The following is a 15,084-nucleotide window of genomic DNA, read 5'->3' on the forward strand; positions in this document are numbered from 1 at the left end:
ATTTTATAATATGAGTAAAGCTGTAATATTGTAGATAATCTCATTATTTTTGTATTAATCATTTTTTATTTTATGGGGATTTTTATGTAAAATTTAATGATTGTAACATAATGTAAGTTCATTTGAAACATAAATAAAATGAATACTAACTCAGTGTAAATATCACATTATAAGAATTTTAATCAATATTTAAACGTCTATTAATAGTATAAATAATATAGTTAAAAAATAAAATAGCACTTTTTTAAACAATTCTCGCAAAAACGCAATTTAATGAACAAAAGAACCATATAAAATTTAATCTGAATGGTTATATTGTTTAAATAAGATTTTCATTTCTGTTTTAAAGATAATTCATATTGATCATTAACAAATTTCCAATTAATTTTGTTCCATATTGCCTTAACATAATCAGGCCTTACATTTTTGTATTGTAAATAATAAGCATGTTCCCATACATCAATTCCTAAAAGTGGTTTCAGGCCTAAAAATATTAAATAATAAAATATTATTTGTGAACAAAGTTAATTTATAAATTAGCATTAATGTGTGTTTATGAATTTTTATATAAATATATTTTATTCTCACTATATTACTTTTGATTCTATTTATAATTTTGGTTTAAATTAAGATATTTCTGAAAAATTTTTACCTAATGTGGCTTGAAGTGGATCCTGATTACGACAAGTAGCAATTTGTAAATGATGATTTATAGGATTAAAACCTAACCATGCCCAACCTGATCCCATAATTCCTACTGCAGCAGTGCTCATATGCTGTTTTAAATTATCAAATGTTCCAAAATCATGCTTAATGGCTTCTAGTAATTTTCCTAAAAGATTTTTAAGTTGATTAAAATATTTTGATATACCTTTAGGTTCTCCGCCATCATTTGGAGATAAATTTTTCCAAAATATTGAATGATTTATATGTCCACCACCATTAAACTTTATAACAGGTGTTAAGGCTATCATAGCTGATAAATCCTCTAATTACATCATATAAAATATAGCTTAATTTATTATTAATTGCACTTTTTGATTTTGCATCTTCATATTTTTCTTCAGCAATATTCAAATTATTAACATATGCAGCATGATGTTTTTCATAATGTAGCTTCATTATTTCTGATGAAATAGTTGGCTCCAAGGCATTAAAGTCATAAGGTAAATTAGGAAGTGTGTGCTTATATCTATTAAAGCCTTTATTTCTAGTTAATAAAATAATTATTATGAAATATCAATCTGCTTTACAAGTTATTGAGCAAAATTCTCATTATTATTATTCACACAGATGATTTTTCTCGCCTTTTTAGATCCTCTAAAAATGTAAAAAGTTCTAAATTAGCTTAAGTTGTATTTTAGAAAGTAAATTTAAAAAAATGAATATACCTTTCGTTTATATGCAATGACTACAAAATTATTTCATATACAGTCTTGTTTTTAATTGCTTAATAATTTTGATCAAATAATTGCGCATGAAAATCTTTGGGCAAAAGCAAAATTTTCGGCAAAAATCTTTGAAGATCAGCAAAATTGAAATTTTTAATATTTATGATTTTATCATGCATAAAAATCACAAACCAATTGGAATTTTGGGTAAAATTTGTTCAAAAATTCTTTTTTGAGAGCATAAAATTGATGCTTTTTGAAAGATCAAAATTTTTATTGGGGAGAGAAGAGTGGATGTTAAAAAGGGTAACACCACATGGTAAAGGTATATGGAGACCAAAAAGTTTTTTAGGAGAAACTTCAAGTCTGGATGCCTCTAGGAGATGTAGGTTTCCTTTAAATTAATGAAGGAGACATATAGTAATTAGGAATTTATTTTATGTTTTATAATGATTATATATATATATATCTAAGATTAATATAATAAATTGTAAGGTTGACTACCTAACATATAAAATTAGCATCAATTATATAATGTAATTTCCGCATAACCAAATTATTAATGTACGTGTTTAAATCAGAGTTGTACAAAAGTTCTTCTTTGAAGATTTTTGAGCGAGATCTAGCTCAAAAATTTGAGCAAGATCTTTGAAGATCATAAAATTTGAAGATCTTTTATTTTTTAAAAATTTTGTGTAACGATCTTCAAAGATCTTCATGATATTTATTTTTTTACCCCTTTATTAAAAGCCCAGATGTTTTTCAATTTTCATCAAGGCAGGAGGAGAGGTATAAAACATAAAAGAAATTTTATATTAATAAAATTGAAAAACATCTGGGCTTTTAATAAAGGGGTAAAAAAATAAATATCATGAAGATCTTTGAAAATCGTTACACAAAATTTTTAAAAAATAAATGATCTTCAAATTTTACTAGATCTTTGAAGATCTTTTTATTCAAATGTACAACTCTGGTTCAAATAAATGATATGTGTATGAAATTCCAATTTATTAAAGCTCTCATCTCTTCTTTCCTTTTAAAATTTTATTAAAAAGGGCCGAATAATGGAGAGAAAGTCTCGGTCCCAGAGATGGCTATTAATTTTAATTGATACCCAAATATGATAGCCAATCTTATTTTTTTAGTCTATATTGAGCCAAAATGGATAAAAAATTTCTAAACTGATAGGAAAAAGTGGTTGAACCAGCGTCTACATAACAGGATTTTCACTGGATGCAAACCCCCTTCAAAAACCTTTGCCTACCCCCTTAAAAAATTCACGACACCTTCGGCGGCGGTGTCTCTTTATTATTATTTTCACCTTTATAATTATATTAATACTCTTTTCAGAGAATCTATAAGGATAACTTAAATTAATCTATCTCTACTACCAACTATCGATATTTTGTGAATATAAAGAATTTATTTTTTAGATAATAAATTCAATTAAAACCTCTATTATTTACAATGAATTAATTATTATGGCATTATGAGCTTGCTGATATGTCTAAACCTTTTAAATTAAAAAGAATAGCAGAAAATTTTATTTGGAAAACAATGTGTATAATTGTTTGCAATATATAGATTTGGTCGATAATTGTATTATAATATTTCTATAATAAAAGTATTAATTTTTACAGCAATAAATTTTGTCCTATTTCATCTCAAAATTTAATATATAACCCCCCAAAAAATTTATCCTACCCCCATTAAAGCAGCCTACCCCCTCAAAAAAATATTATGCAAACTGTTCCTACCCCTCCCGCTCATGTAGACGCTGGGTTGAACACATCATTGATTCAAGTTTTTGTATCGGATAAGTATTGATAATCTCTGTAGAGTTCTCAACTGGAACTTTAAAATGAAAAGGATATGTTTTTTAATCCTGGTAATTTCTCTCTATATTTCTTCATATACAAAAAAATTTAATAATAAAAAGTCACAAAAGAAAAAATTATTCTTTGTCTTTTCAACATATGATGAAAAGTGAACTAATAATGCCGGGATCCGACCCGATAATCGGTTCGGGTTAGGTTTAATAAAAATAACGGTTCGAGGTTATGTTTTAAAACTCGGTTTGAACATTTGTTTATAATTATTTCTTAAGATTTGTAAATTTTATTGAGTTCTAGAGGGCGGCTTCTTTAATGTGACGGTCAAAATTTGCTCTTGATCCCCCTTCATAGTTGTGTCACAATCCCTAATATTACATTTTGATATGTCATTTATAATACTATATGTAAATCATTTATATCTTTTATCTCTAAGCATTAAAAGCATAAAAAATATTTAAAATGTAAAATGGCAATATACTAATGTTTATAAAAATTGTCAAATTTTTTTTTTTAATTTATCTAGATTTAAAAACGATTACTAGTGTTGTTAAACGGCTCGTTTTGAGCCGATTTTTTAAAACGACTAACTCAATATTTTAGCCAGAAAAATATTGCCCAAGCCTCAAGATTTCGTTATACATGTCTACATCTTTGTTCCTTCTATGAACAAAATCTTCAGGCTTGCGTAATATTTTTCTGGATGAAATATTTAATTTTCCTGGATGAAATATTGAGTTAGCCGTTTTTAAAAATCGGCTCAAAACGATCCGTTTAACAACACTACAATTTACAATAAAAGATATAAGTTATATAAAAATAATATATATATATTATTTATTTTAAAAAAAAAGATAAGATAATGTAATGTATTTTAAAAAAATGAACATGAAGAGGTGCATCTACGTTATGGCATGTAGATTGATATACAATGAGACCTACAATTACAAATTTCCATTAAAATTCATTGATATAGGTAAAAACTTTCCTATAGGACCACCCGAAATTAAGCGCCTTTTTGGCCGAGTGCCCTAAAAAAATCCTTTTCTCTGGATCCAAAGCATCGATTGTGTCAGAAACAATGTGGGCTAGAGTAATATTAGGAATGCTAATGTATTATTAATTTTTCCAATTTCAGCTCTAAATAATTAGTGCTAAAGGATGGAATAAACCGATCAACACATGTATCCCAAGCTAGTGGGATTCCCCTGCTCCATAAAATGTCTCATTCTGTGATATTTTCCCCGTGATTAAGACTTATAGGTTCCAAATTTGATGGAATATTAACTGAACGGAGAGTTCTAGCAATAATTAAATTTAATGCTTGTTGGCTTGGATGGCGGCCTTTAGAGAAACGGCAGTGAAAACAGGTGATGACCTAGACTATTGACAGGGAACTGATATAGTTTGCAAGATGATGGTGTGACGATATAGCAGCCTAAACGAGGACCTATTCCTTTCCGAAGTTTTTCGTTGGAATGAAGCAAATCAAGGTTGGAGCCAGGGATGGTCACAAGCCATTCGTAGCCTGTGATGAAATGTTAAATTGATGATGGAGAATTACTACTTTGATTTATTGGGGAGGGGGTCAATACTTTGATTTATTGAAATTCGGAAATAAACTAAAATTTTAGTAAAAAACTAGTAATAACTTTGACATTCTTTTATAAGCATAAAATCATGAGGCTCGGACCAGTTCACATGTATTTTCGAGGCGGTTCAGATTCCGAAATAATATTATTTGACTGTTCAGGTTGGATAAATAACCAGTTACTAGCGGTTTAACGATTCGGTTTGTATCCCTGTAATTGTGTTTCTTTGATAAAGGTTTACCCCTCTAACTATCTTCACACAGCAATGGAAATTAGGTAGAGTGGTCTGATATGGTAAAATTATAAGGCCCGGAAGGAATTCAGATTTTGCCCAGCCTGGCAAAATTTTTCAATAAAATTTGCTGTTTCATTTTTTTACTAAAATTGTCAGGCCAGTCCTGGTTTTTTAAAATCTCCACAATTTTTTTGAATAAGGGGTAACAACTATTTATTTTGGGAGTGGTTAAATTAAAAATACTATATTTTATGGGTTATCAATTCTATCAAATATCTGAATTAATCAATAAGTCTAATGCAATAAAAAATATATCCTATTTCTGCTAATAAAACTTTGAACTTATTTTGAGATTAATACAATAAATAAACCTAATAATTATTATTCATCATTAAAATTGGACAATGGACACCAATAAAAATATATTGTTTTAACAAAATTAGGCTTTAGAATAATTTTTTTATATTATCAAATCTATTATATGGGCCAGGCATCATTTGCCTGATCTGGAAAAAATTTCCCAGATATTACATGGCCCAGCCCAGCTCATGCTGCAGACCACTGATTTGGTAAATAATTTTTCTTTATTTATATAAATTTAATGACTTGAATATTCTTAATTTATATTAATAAGTTGAGTAAATGGCCTGGTCTAGACAAATAAATAAACAAGTTTTATGAAAAAATAATATATTTTTATGATTTAATTAATAAAATCATTCTATAACATAACAATAACATTAAATATAAATATATTTGTAAGAAAATTACAATAATTCTACAAATCTAAATATTTTGCTAATTCAAAAATATATTAACATTGAATTTTCAATTTTATTACGACAAAGTGGGCATAATTTGTTATCTATTCTTTTACAATTAAGTATATCATTTAAACAGTCTTCACAGAGACAAAAATGTTTACATGGTAGTATGACCATATTTCTGATGTTATCCTGACAAACAACACAACATCTTTCATCTTCAATAACATTATTAATGTCTTTTCCTAAATTATTAATTTGAGAGCATTTCAAATTGGCTTTCAAAAAACTCCTTTGATTGGTAACTTTTTTGATTTCATATGGTATTTTAATGTGATTAAATATAGTATTGGCTTTAGTTATAGAGATAATATTGATAATATGGGTGCTCAATGTGGATATAAATTTTATCAATATATAATTTGAAATTAAAAATATAGATATAAATATTTTTTGAATTACTATAATAAGTTTAAAAATTTGCTCAGTGTATAAACTGAAAATAATAAATGATATAATCATAAATACTATATAGGGATTATTAGAAGAATATGAATTGACATAATTAAGAATTTTAAATAATTCCTTTACAACATCAAATCCTGAGAGTAATGTGGATTTAATTGACAAGAATAAAACATCATATGATTGCAATATAAAATTTAAAAACACTTTTGATGTAACATATTCACCAAAACTTTCAACCAACTGCCCACAAATATTAATAGTAGCATAAATATTTTTAAGCAATAGATAAGAAAACGTTGATAACAGTGACATCATATGCTTGAAATCTTCGCCGATATCCCAGAGACACTGTATTATCTCTTCCATTATGTATAAATCCTATATATCCATTTGTCATTAATCAGCTGCTAAAAATAAATAAACATTATATATGAGTCTCCAAGCAAAATTTAATGGAGAATCTTTTTGTTTTGTATAATATTAAAAAACACAGATATAAATAGACTAACTTATAAATAAACAGATTTTGAAAATATAAATGATATATTTAATTTGTATTTTATATAAATTGAGTAAGTGGCTAAAATAAAGAAAAGACAAAAAGAATGTTTGCAATATTGGTTATTATTGTCAATTTATTGGTGAAAGAATTCTTTAAAATAAAAATATATACACTAAACATTAGAGCCCTTTAAATAAAGAACTGAGTTCAACCTAACATAGATTGAAGGGGAAGACATTATTTGGACAATTGGATTTAGAAGTTTATTTTGAGAAAAAATTGGGAACGGACACGGCCCTCAATCTTCTTAGCAGTTTGGTTTTCCTAATATTTTCATAAGTATCATTTGTAAAAATAACCACAAATTTGTTTATTATCCTTCAGGCAACGTATACATGAGCAAAGGGGGATAGAAAAAGTTTGCATTCAATTTTCCTTGAGGGAGGGGCAGGGGGTAGGCATCTTTAAGAGGGGTTGGATAAATTTATTAGGCTTTTTCTTTTAAATTTTTAGATATAATAGAACAAAATATATTGTAAAAATTTATCCTTTTTGTTGTAGATGTTTAATTAAAGAGAAAAATAAAAAATGTTTATTTATTATCAAGATCAATCAGATTATTTTTTTTATAATATGTTTTTATTGGAAAAATAATATTCATTATTCAGTCGGGGGTTCGACATTCACAGCAAATTTATATTCATGCCAAACAATATTCTAAAATGCATTCATTGTGAATGAGGGGGTTCTTAATTGAATTCATGATCTAAAAAATAACTCTTTTATATTCACAATATTTTCATAGTAAATATTAGAGCTAAGATAATTTAAGTTATTTAAAATTTATGAATGGAGTACAATATAATTATAAAGATGTAATTACTAATGTGAAGACTTTTTAGGAAAACAGGCATAGGTCTTTGAAGGGGGGGGGGGGTTTGCATCAGAAAAAATCATGTCATGTGGACGCTGCCATCATGTCATTTATTATAATATTTTAGAATTGATTAAAATATCACACTTTTAAACAGTCCTATAAAAAAAAATTCTAAATAAATAATTTGGATCGGACTTAAATCTTAGAAGAAAAAAAATCCGATAGGATTGGTCGGACAAAAATTTAATTTTTGATCGATCCTAAAAAAAAGAGATCTTAAAAATGATAAAAAAAAATGTTGGATAAAATACAATTGTCCTATGTCAACTCATGCTTCTAAATTCGACTAACAAATCTAATTTTAAGCATTCGCAATCAAACGGATAAAAAATAGTTTTGTAAATAAGTCTAGCTTTATTACTCTAAAGCAGTAAAAAACAAATTAAAATTACCATTGGCTCAATTTTATTCTAAATTGGCTTGCTATTATTATTTACCACACAAAGAAAATAACATAATAATCATACTTATTTGAGTTGCATCAAATATTTAATATTCGAAATTCAAGAACCTGTTTCGTATATTGTAATAAATTGCCTATTAATATCTACTCCCCAAGAATTATTTTAAAAAAAATTAACTATTTTATTTAAATTGAATTAAATTAAATATATTGGAATAAGACAAGAGTTTTTTCTTATATGTTCATTGTTGGAAAATATAATATTCTGTGTTAATGGAATCTAAGGAATGTCCCGATTAGGCAGGTTTTAGCAAATGCAAGGCCCTTATGTAAAACAATTTGGGTTAGGGTTTATACCTGTCAATCTTATATCTTTGACAGCCTTCCTTTCTTCACGCCTTTTTTGCAAGGAGGTTTTTATAAGCTTTGAAAGATATAGATAGTTTATTTAAAACTGCTGTTGGATGAAAGATTATATATTTGTTTCATGTATATCTCTTCCGGAGCCCATGACATAAGAAAATTTTCTTAGCTCTCTAGCTAACTTTAAGAATTAAAGATTCTTATCCTCAAGTGCTTGAAAGAAAACCCTGGCCATGAAGAGCTTTAAGTTGTTCCTAGTACCAATTTTGGCTTTATGCCACTGGAACTGAACGTGATGATCAGGGTTGCCTGGTCAAAATTTTCAAATGGCGGGAAAAAATTAGTATTATGCGGGAGAAATATGAAAATTGCGGTAGAAATATAAAAATTGCTAAAAAGTTCCGACTTCGGTCAGGATTTTTAATGACTTAATTATCCGCCTATATTTTATGTAATTAGTTTATATAAATACAAAGTCGGTAACTATTTTTCATAATAAAATAACATCTGATTTATTAGAATATCAAAATATTTTGAATTTTAGAATTTACCTATCTTCATAGTTATTTTTCTCTAATTAATTAAATAAAATATTAGTTATATTTTCTAAAAATTTGATAGGAATCTAAATATAATATTAAGATGCAATCTATGCACATAGTTGTCAAATTTTGGCTAGAACTTTTAAATATAAAAGAATGTAAACATGATAAAATTTTATAAAAAAAACGATTTTAATTTTACAATTAAAAAAATATTTTATGCGAATGTCCCGCAAAACGATAGCAATAGGAAATCTATCGTGTGTGTGTGTATAACATTATTGGGATAGGCGCTTAATTATCACGTATCACGTTTAAATACATAATAAAGTTATAGAATAACATGAATATGTGCCGGTGAATAATAAATAAATTTTATTAACTTTACTAAATAAAAAATATATTTTATTAACTAACTTCTTTTTCTTTTCTAAAGGTATAAATACCTTTTCTAAAATATAAATTAGAATATAAAACGAAATACAAAAAAGTAAAATAATATATAAAAAAGTAAGGTTACGCCGTTTATAAAATAAAATTAGATTATAACAAAAATAATAAAAGTTCAAATGCAAAAAACAAAAATAAGATAAAGGAATAACGCAACATTCTCCCTCTTCTGATAATTTCATCGGAGAAGTCATAGAGAGTTAGTTGTTCAAGTGGTTTATAATTTTGGTAATCAAGTTGTATCACAAATCATCATAACGTTGGCTTGTCCAATCGTTGGTTTGTATAAATCGATTTTGCACGGTGGTTTGTTTAAATCGCAAGCTTGATATCCATATCGTAAATTGTCTTATGTTTGATAGTACTCAATTGTTAATTGTCATTTTTCCGAAATTGTTATTATCATAAATAAGTTGCGAATAAGAAATAATAGTTCATCATAAGAATAAATGAAGAATGATAAATCAATAAGATTGTTATATTTTTAGCGTTTTAATATAAGCGTTTTAATATTTAATTTAGTTTATGCAATTTAATATTTATTTTATATTTTAAGTTACATAGTCTTTTAAATAAGCAGGTTTATTTTTAATTCGCACAGGTCTAGAGATAGGTGTTATATCGTTATTATCAGTAATTTTTATATTTTTGTCCATACTTCCCTCCTTAAAAGAATCCTTAGAGTCATTGTTAATAATTGTGTTAAAACAGTTTCTAATTCTTATTTGATCTAAATGTCTCCTCAAAATACCTTTCTCAGTCTTAATTTGGAACATCATGTCACTTTCCTTATGTGTGATTATACCTTTGCACCATTTATCATCACCTTGTATTTTATACCAAACAAAATCTCCTACGTTAAAAGTTCTATTTCGTGGTAAAGTGACGTTTATTTTATTCTTCTTTTCCTCCATCGGTTTTAATAAGTCCCATTTAATTCTAATATCTCGATTAAACATTCTCTGTGATGGTGTAACTCCTGTAGTATCATTACGCGTATTTCTGTAATTAAGTAAAAATTTGCTAAGTGCGATATCTGGGTCTATTTTAATATTCCTTTTCATGTGTGTTTTGAACGTTCTAACCATGCGTTCAACCTGGCCATTAGATTGCTGGTGATAAGCAGATGTAAGCACATGTTTAATACCAAAATTGTTGCAAAATTTTTCAAAATCGTTACTCGTAAAGTTAGTACCGTTATCAGTAACTATAGTTTCAGGTATTCCGTATAGCGAAATAGTTTTAAAGATTTCTTTTAAAGTAACATTAGTCGTAATATTTTTAACAGGAATAATAATTGGAAATTTGCTGTAGGCATCGACTATTATCAACCAATTTTTTGTGAAAAACGGACCCGCATAATCTATATGTATCCTTTCAAACGGTTTAGTTGCCGAAACCCATGGTTTTTGTATCTTTATAGGATTATCGTGATATATATTACAATCGTCACAACTTTTCACTTCCATAACAATATCATTATTTATGCCAGGCCACCACATGTAATCTTTGGCTAAGGATTTGATTTTTCCTGCTCCCAAGTGACCTTCATGTAATGACTGTAGTATAGTTTTTCTCATAGAAGACGGAATTATGATTTTATTGCTTTTGTAAAGACAATCTTTAACTATACTTAATTCCAATTCAATGTTTTTATAAATATTATTCATTATAGGTCTGTTGTTATTAATATCATTTATGACTTGTTTTAATTCCGTATCTTTCAAAGTTTCATCACGAATTTGATCAAAGTTAATAGGTAAATCCTCATATTCATTTATAATGGTTACATTTTCAATAGTTTCATCACGACATTCTTGTGGTAATCTTGAAAGGCAATCAGGAACAACATTATATTTACCGGCTTTATACTTTATATTAAAATCATATCCTCCTAATGTAATATTCCACTTCTGGAGTCTTAACGACATGGTGCTATTATCCTTAAGACCCTTGGTGAAGATGTGAACTAGAGGCTTATGGTCAGTAATAATTGTAAATTTTGTGCCGATTAAATATTCCTGAAATCTCTTTATGGCAAACATTATAGCGAGAGCCTCACGCTCAATATTGGTATAATTCATTTCAGATTTTAATAAAGTTCTCGACGCGAAAGCTATAGGTTTTTCTTTACCATCTTTTTCAATATGAAATAGTACAGCTCCTAAACCACATTTTGATGCGTCAGTGGCTATCCCTATAGGTAATTCAGGGTTAAAATATGTCAAAGCAGGTGGAAGACTAATTAACTTCTTTAGATCATTAAAACTTTTAGAGTGTTCTAGGTTCCAAGCCCATTTTTCTTTGTTGACAATCTTATAAAGAGGATCGGCAATTTCCGCAAAATTGTTCAAAAATTTTCTATAGTAGCCAGCCATACCCAGAAATGTTGATAATTCAGCAGCTGATTTTGGTTCTGGCATATTAATTATTGCTTCAATTTTGTCGTGATTAGCATGAATCCCCTTAGCGTCAATATCATGACCCAGGAACCTCACTTTGTTTTTAAAGAACACACTTTTATTAAAGTTAGGTATTAGCCCAAACGATGATATTCTATCGAACACTTTTTTTATGTTGTTTAGGTGGGCTTCATCGTTTTTTCCAGTTATAAGTAAATCATCAATATAAAATATAACGTCATCCATGTCCCCGAAGATTTGATCCATAATCTGTTGAAAAATTGCAGATGAGGTCTTAAGCCCAAAAGGAAGTCTAGTAAATTGGTAATATCCCTTATGCGTAGATATGGTTAAAATATTTCTGCAACTTTTATCAATTGGAATCTGTAAGAAAGCATTTTTAAAGTCAATCTTCGTAAATTTCTTTCCTTCCGAAAGTTTAGCAATTAGATCATTAATTCGTGGTAGAGGGTATCTAAAATCTTCTAGAGCTGGGTTTACAGTATCCTTAAAATCAGCGCAAAGCCTAATGCTCCCATCTTCTTTATAGACAGCGGTAACAGGACTTGCCCATCGGACATCATTCACCGGCTCAATAATTTTATCATGTATCCATTTTTTAAGTTCATTACTAACAAGATTAATTTTTGAATAAGGAATACGTCTAGGCGGTATAATTTTAGGTTGGGCATCATTTCTTAAATGTAACTTGACACTTGCTTTGTTGATTGGCCCATTAGTTAATTTCGATTCACACTCTTTAATCAATTTTTTTATTTCATCTTCGTAATTAGTGTCAATATTTGCTATAAATTTATTTAAAATATTTTTGAAAGCATTGATCCACATACGTCCCAACAAAGCATTTTTACTTGATTCAACCACTACCGCTTGTAAATATTTGGACATACCATCATAAGTCACTTTAACTTGAGTAGTTCCTATGATTTTGATTAAATTCCCGTCATAAGCAGTGAGTTGTAGCTCGGATTTCTTAAGATCTCTAATACCAAGTTTTTTAGCCAGACCATGAGGTATGATAGTGTATTTGGATCCAGTGTCCACTTGCATACAAGTAACAACATCGTTCACTTTTACAGTAGTCATAAATGCGTTATCTTTGTCATTAATCACGTCACCAGATAAATTGTTGACATTAAAATCATTATCCTCTTTGTTCTTTGTAGAATCAACTTTCTCTTCAATAATTTCTTCAATATTCATGTTGTAATCATTATTGTATTGTATTTGCTTTTTATTATTTTCGTCGCCACTTCTATAATTATTTGAGTTGTTATTATATTGTATTTGCTTTCTCTGAATATTATCATTACCTCTATAATTATTTGAGTTGTTGTTATATTGTATTTGCTTTCTCTGATACTTATCATTACCTCTATAATTATCTGAGTTGTTATAATAAGATTGGTAATTGTTACGATTTCCGTCACCGTATTGGATTTGTTTTCTTTGATTATAATCATACCATGTATTATTTCTACCAAAATTCGATTGATTATTATTATTATAGCGATAATTGTTATAGTTATAATTGTTATAATTATCGTGGTATCGCGAATTATTATTACCATAATTGTATCTAAAATTATTATTGTAATTCCCATTTCTATATCTATTATCATAATTATTTCTAAAATTATTTCGAAAATTATTATCATTTCTACTGCAAAATTTTTTATCTTTATCGGATTTTTTATCATTATTTATATAACTTATATCATTATCCTCAGACTTAATATTACTAGAGTCCAGTTTCACCCCTAATTCCACCATCTGATTCAATGTAAGGTCAAAATTTTTGGAGAATTTGTATTTAATTTTATCGTTTAAAGTAGATGTCCGTAATTTCTCTTTTAATCTACTATCGTCCAAAAAATTACATTTCTTATGAAGTTTCGATACTCTAATGTACCACAGCATAAAACTCTCTGATGAGTTTTGTTGAAGAAGATTAAATTTATTAATTAAAGTATTTAAATTTAGCGCTGGTAAAAGATAGGTTAACTTTTTAATCACAATTTTAAGATCTAAAATATCGGTATCAGAACAAATTGCCTTAATGTCGTCAAAAACTTCGTCTGATAAATTATTAAGCAAAGTATTAATTTTAATAGAGTCCGATAATGTACTGGTCGAAAAGTAATTTAATATTCTGTCTAAATAAATTTCAGTAAGAGGACCCACTAACTTAGGGATCTTATGTGTAAATTCTTGTTTAATTTCCATATTTAATTAATAAGACACATAAATAAGCAATTATAACATTTATTATTTTATCAATTCAAATTTTTGGTATAGCTATTCATGTTTTGGTAAATATACAGATTAATTCAATGAAATTATTGTCACCATAAATGTAATGTTTCCCATTTAACAATTCGAAACAATTAATCATATCTCTTAAGTTCATAAATTCAAACAACACGTCCTCCGTACCGTCTATCCTATAAAAGGTGACATCGGAATTATAGGTTAACTCAAACAAAATATCGTATATGGAGATTTGATGGGGTACATTAATTAGTTTGAAGGCGAACATAATTGATGAAAATAATTTTTAAATGACTTACCCTTTTTTTTATCCATCTTATATAGAATTGTTTGTACCATTTTATAATTTTTTTTATTAACCATATTTACAAAGGAAAAAAAAAATTTTATTTTTAAAAAAATTTTCCATGAGGCGAGTTTCTTATGCCAACACTGGAGGCACCATGTAGAATAACATGAATATGTGCCGGTGAATGATAAATAAGTTTTATTAACTTTACTAAATAAAAAATATATTTTATTAACTAACTTCTTTTTCTTTTCTAAAGGTATAAATACCTTTTCTAAAATATAAATTAGAATATAAAACGAAATACAAAAAAGTAAAATAATATATAAAAAAGTAAGGTTACGCCGTTTATAAAATAAAATTAGATTATAACAAAAATAATAAAAGTTCAAATGCAAAAAACAAAAATAAGATAAAGGAAGTACTCCAAAAATATGAAATAATACAGCTGCAACTACAGTTGCGGCAATTGTAATCACTTATCTTGTAGTACAACATTCACAGAGATACTTATCATCACCATGTTGGTAGAATCTTTTCCCCCTAATATTTAACGACTCTAATATTAATGAAAACTATACTTGTAGAACAAAAATGAGCAAGACTATCATTAATGTTTTAG

The 15,084-nt window shown here is 27.5% G+C and overlaps 1 protein-coding gene across 1 annotated transcript; it reads right to left on the reverse strand.

Annotated features, from left to right (window-relative positions):
- Nucleotides 1-49: 49 nt before the first annotated feature.
- On the reverse strand, nt 50-1,313 carry LOC135923649 (superoxide dismutase [Mn], mitochondrial-like). Its single transcript, XM_065458515.1, has 5 exons — nt 1,254-1,313; nt 1,035-1,210; nt 872-988; nt 653-832; nt 50-484 (listed from the first exon to the last, which is right to left on the reverse strand). Exons 1-5 carry the CDS (start codon nt 1,274-1,276, stop codon nt 333-335), a joined length of 648 nt encoding a protein of 215 aa, XP_065314587.1. The 5' UTR covers nt 1,277-1,313; the 3' UTR covers nt 50-332.
- Between the last annotated feature and the right edge of the window lie 13,771 nt (nt 1,314-15,084).

The sequence above is a fragment of the Gordionus sp. m RMFG-2023 genome, chromosome 2 (assembly GCF_954871325.1).
Source record: "Gordionus sp. m RMFG-2023 chromosome 2, tfGorSpeb1-WG-v2, whole genome shotgun sequence".
NCBI classification, from domain to species: Eukaryota; Metazoa; Nematomorpha; class Gordioida; order Chordodea; family Parachordodidae; genus Gordionus; species Gordionus sp. m RMFG-2023.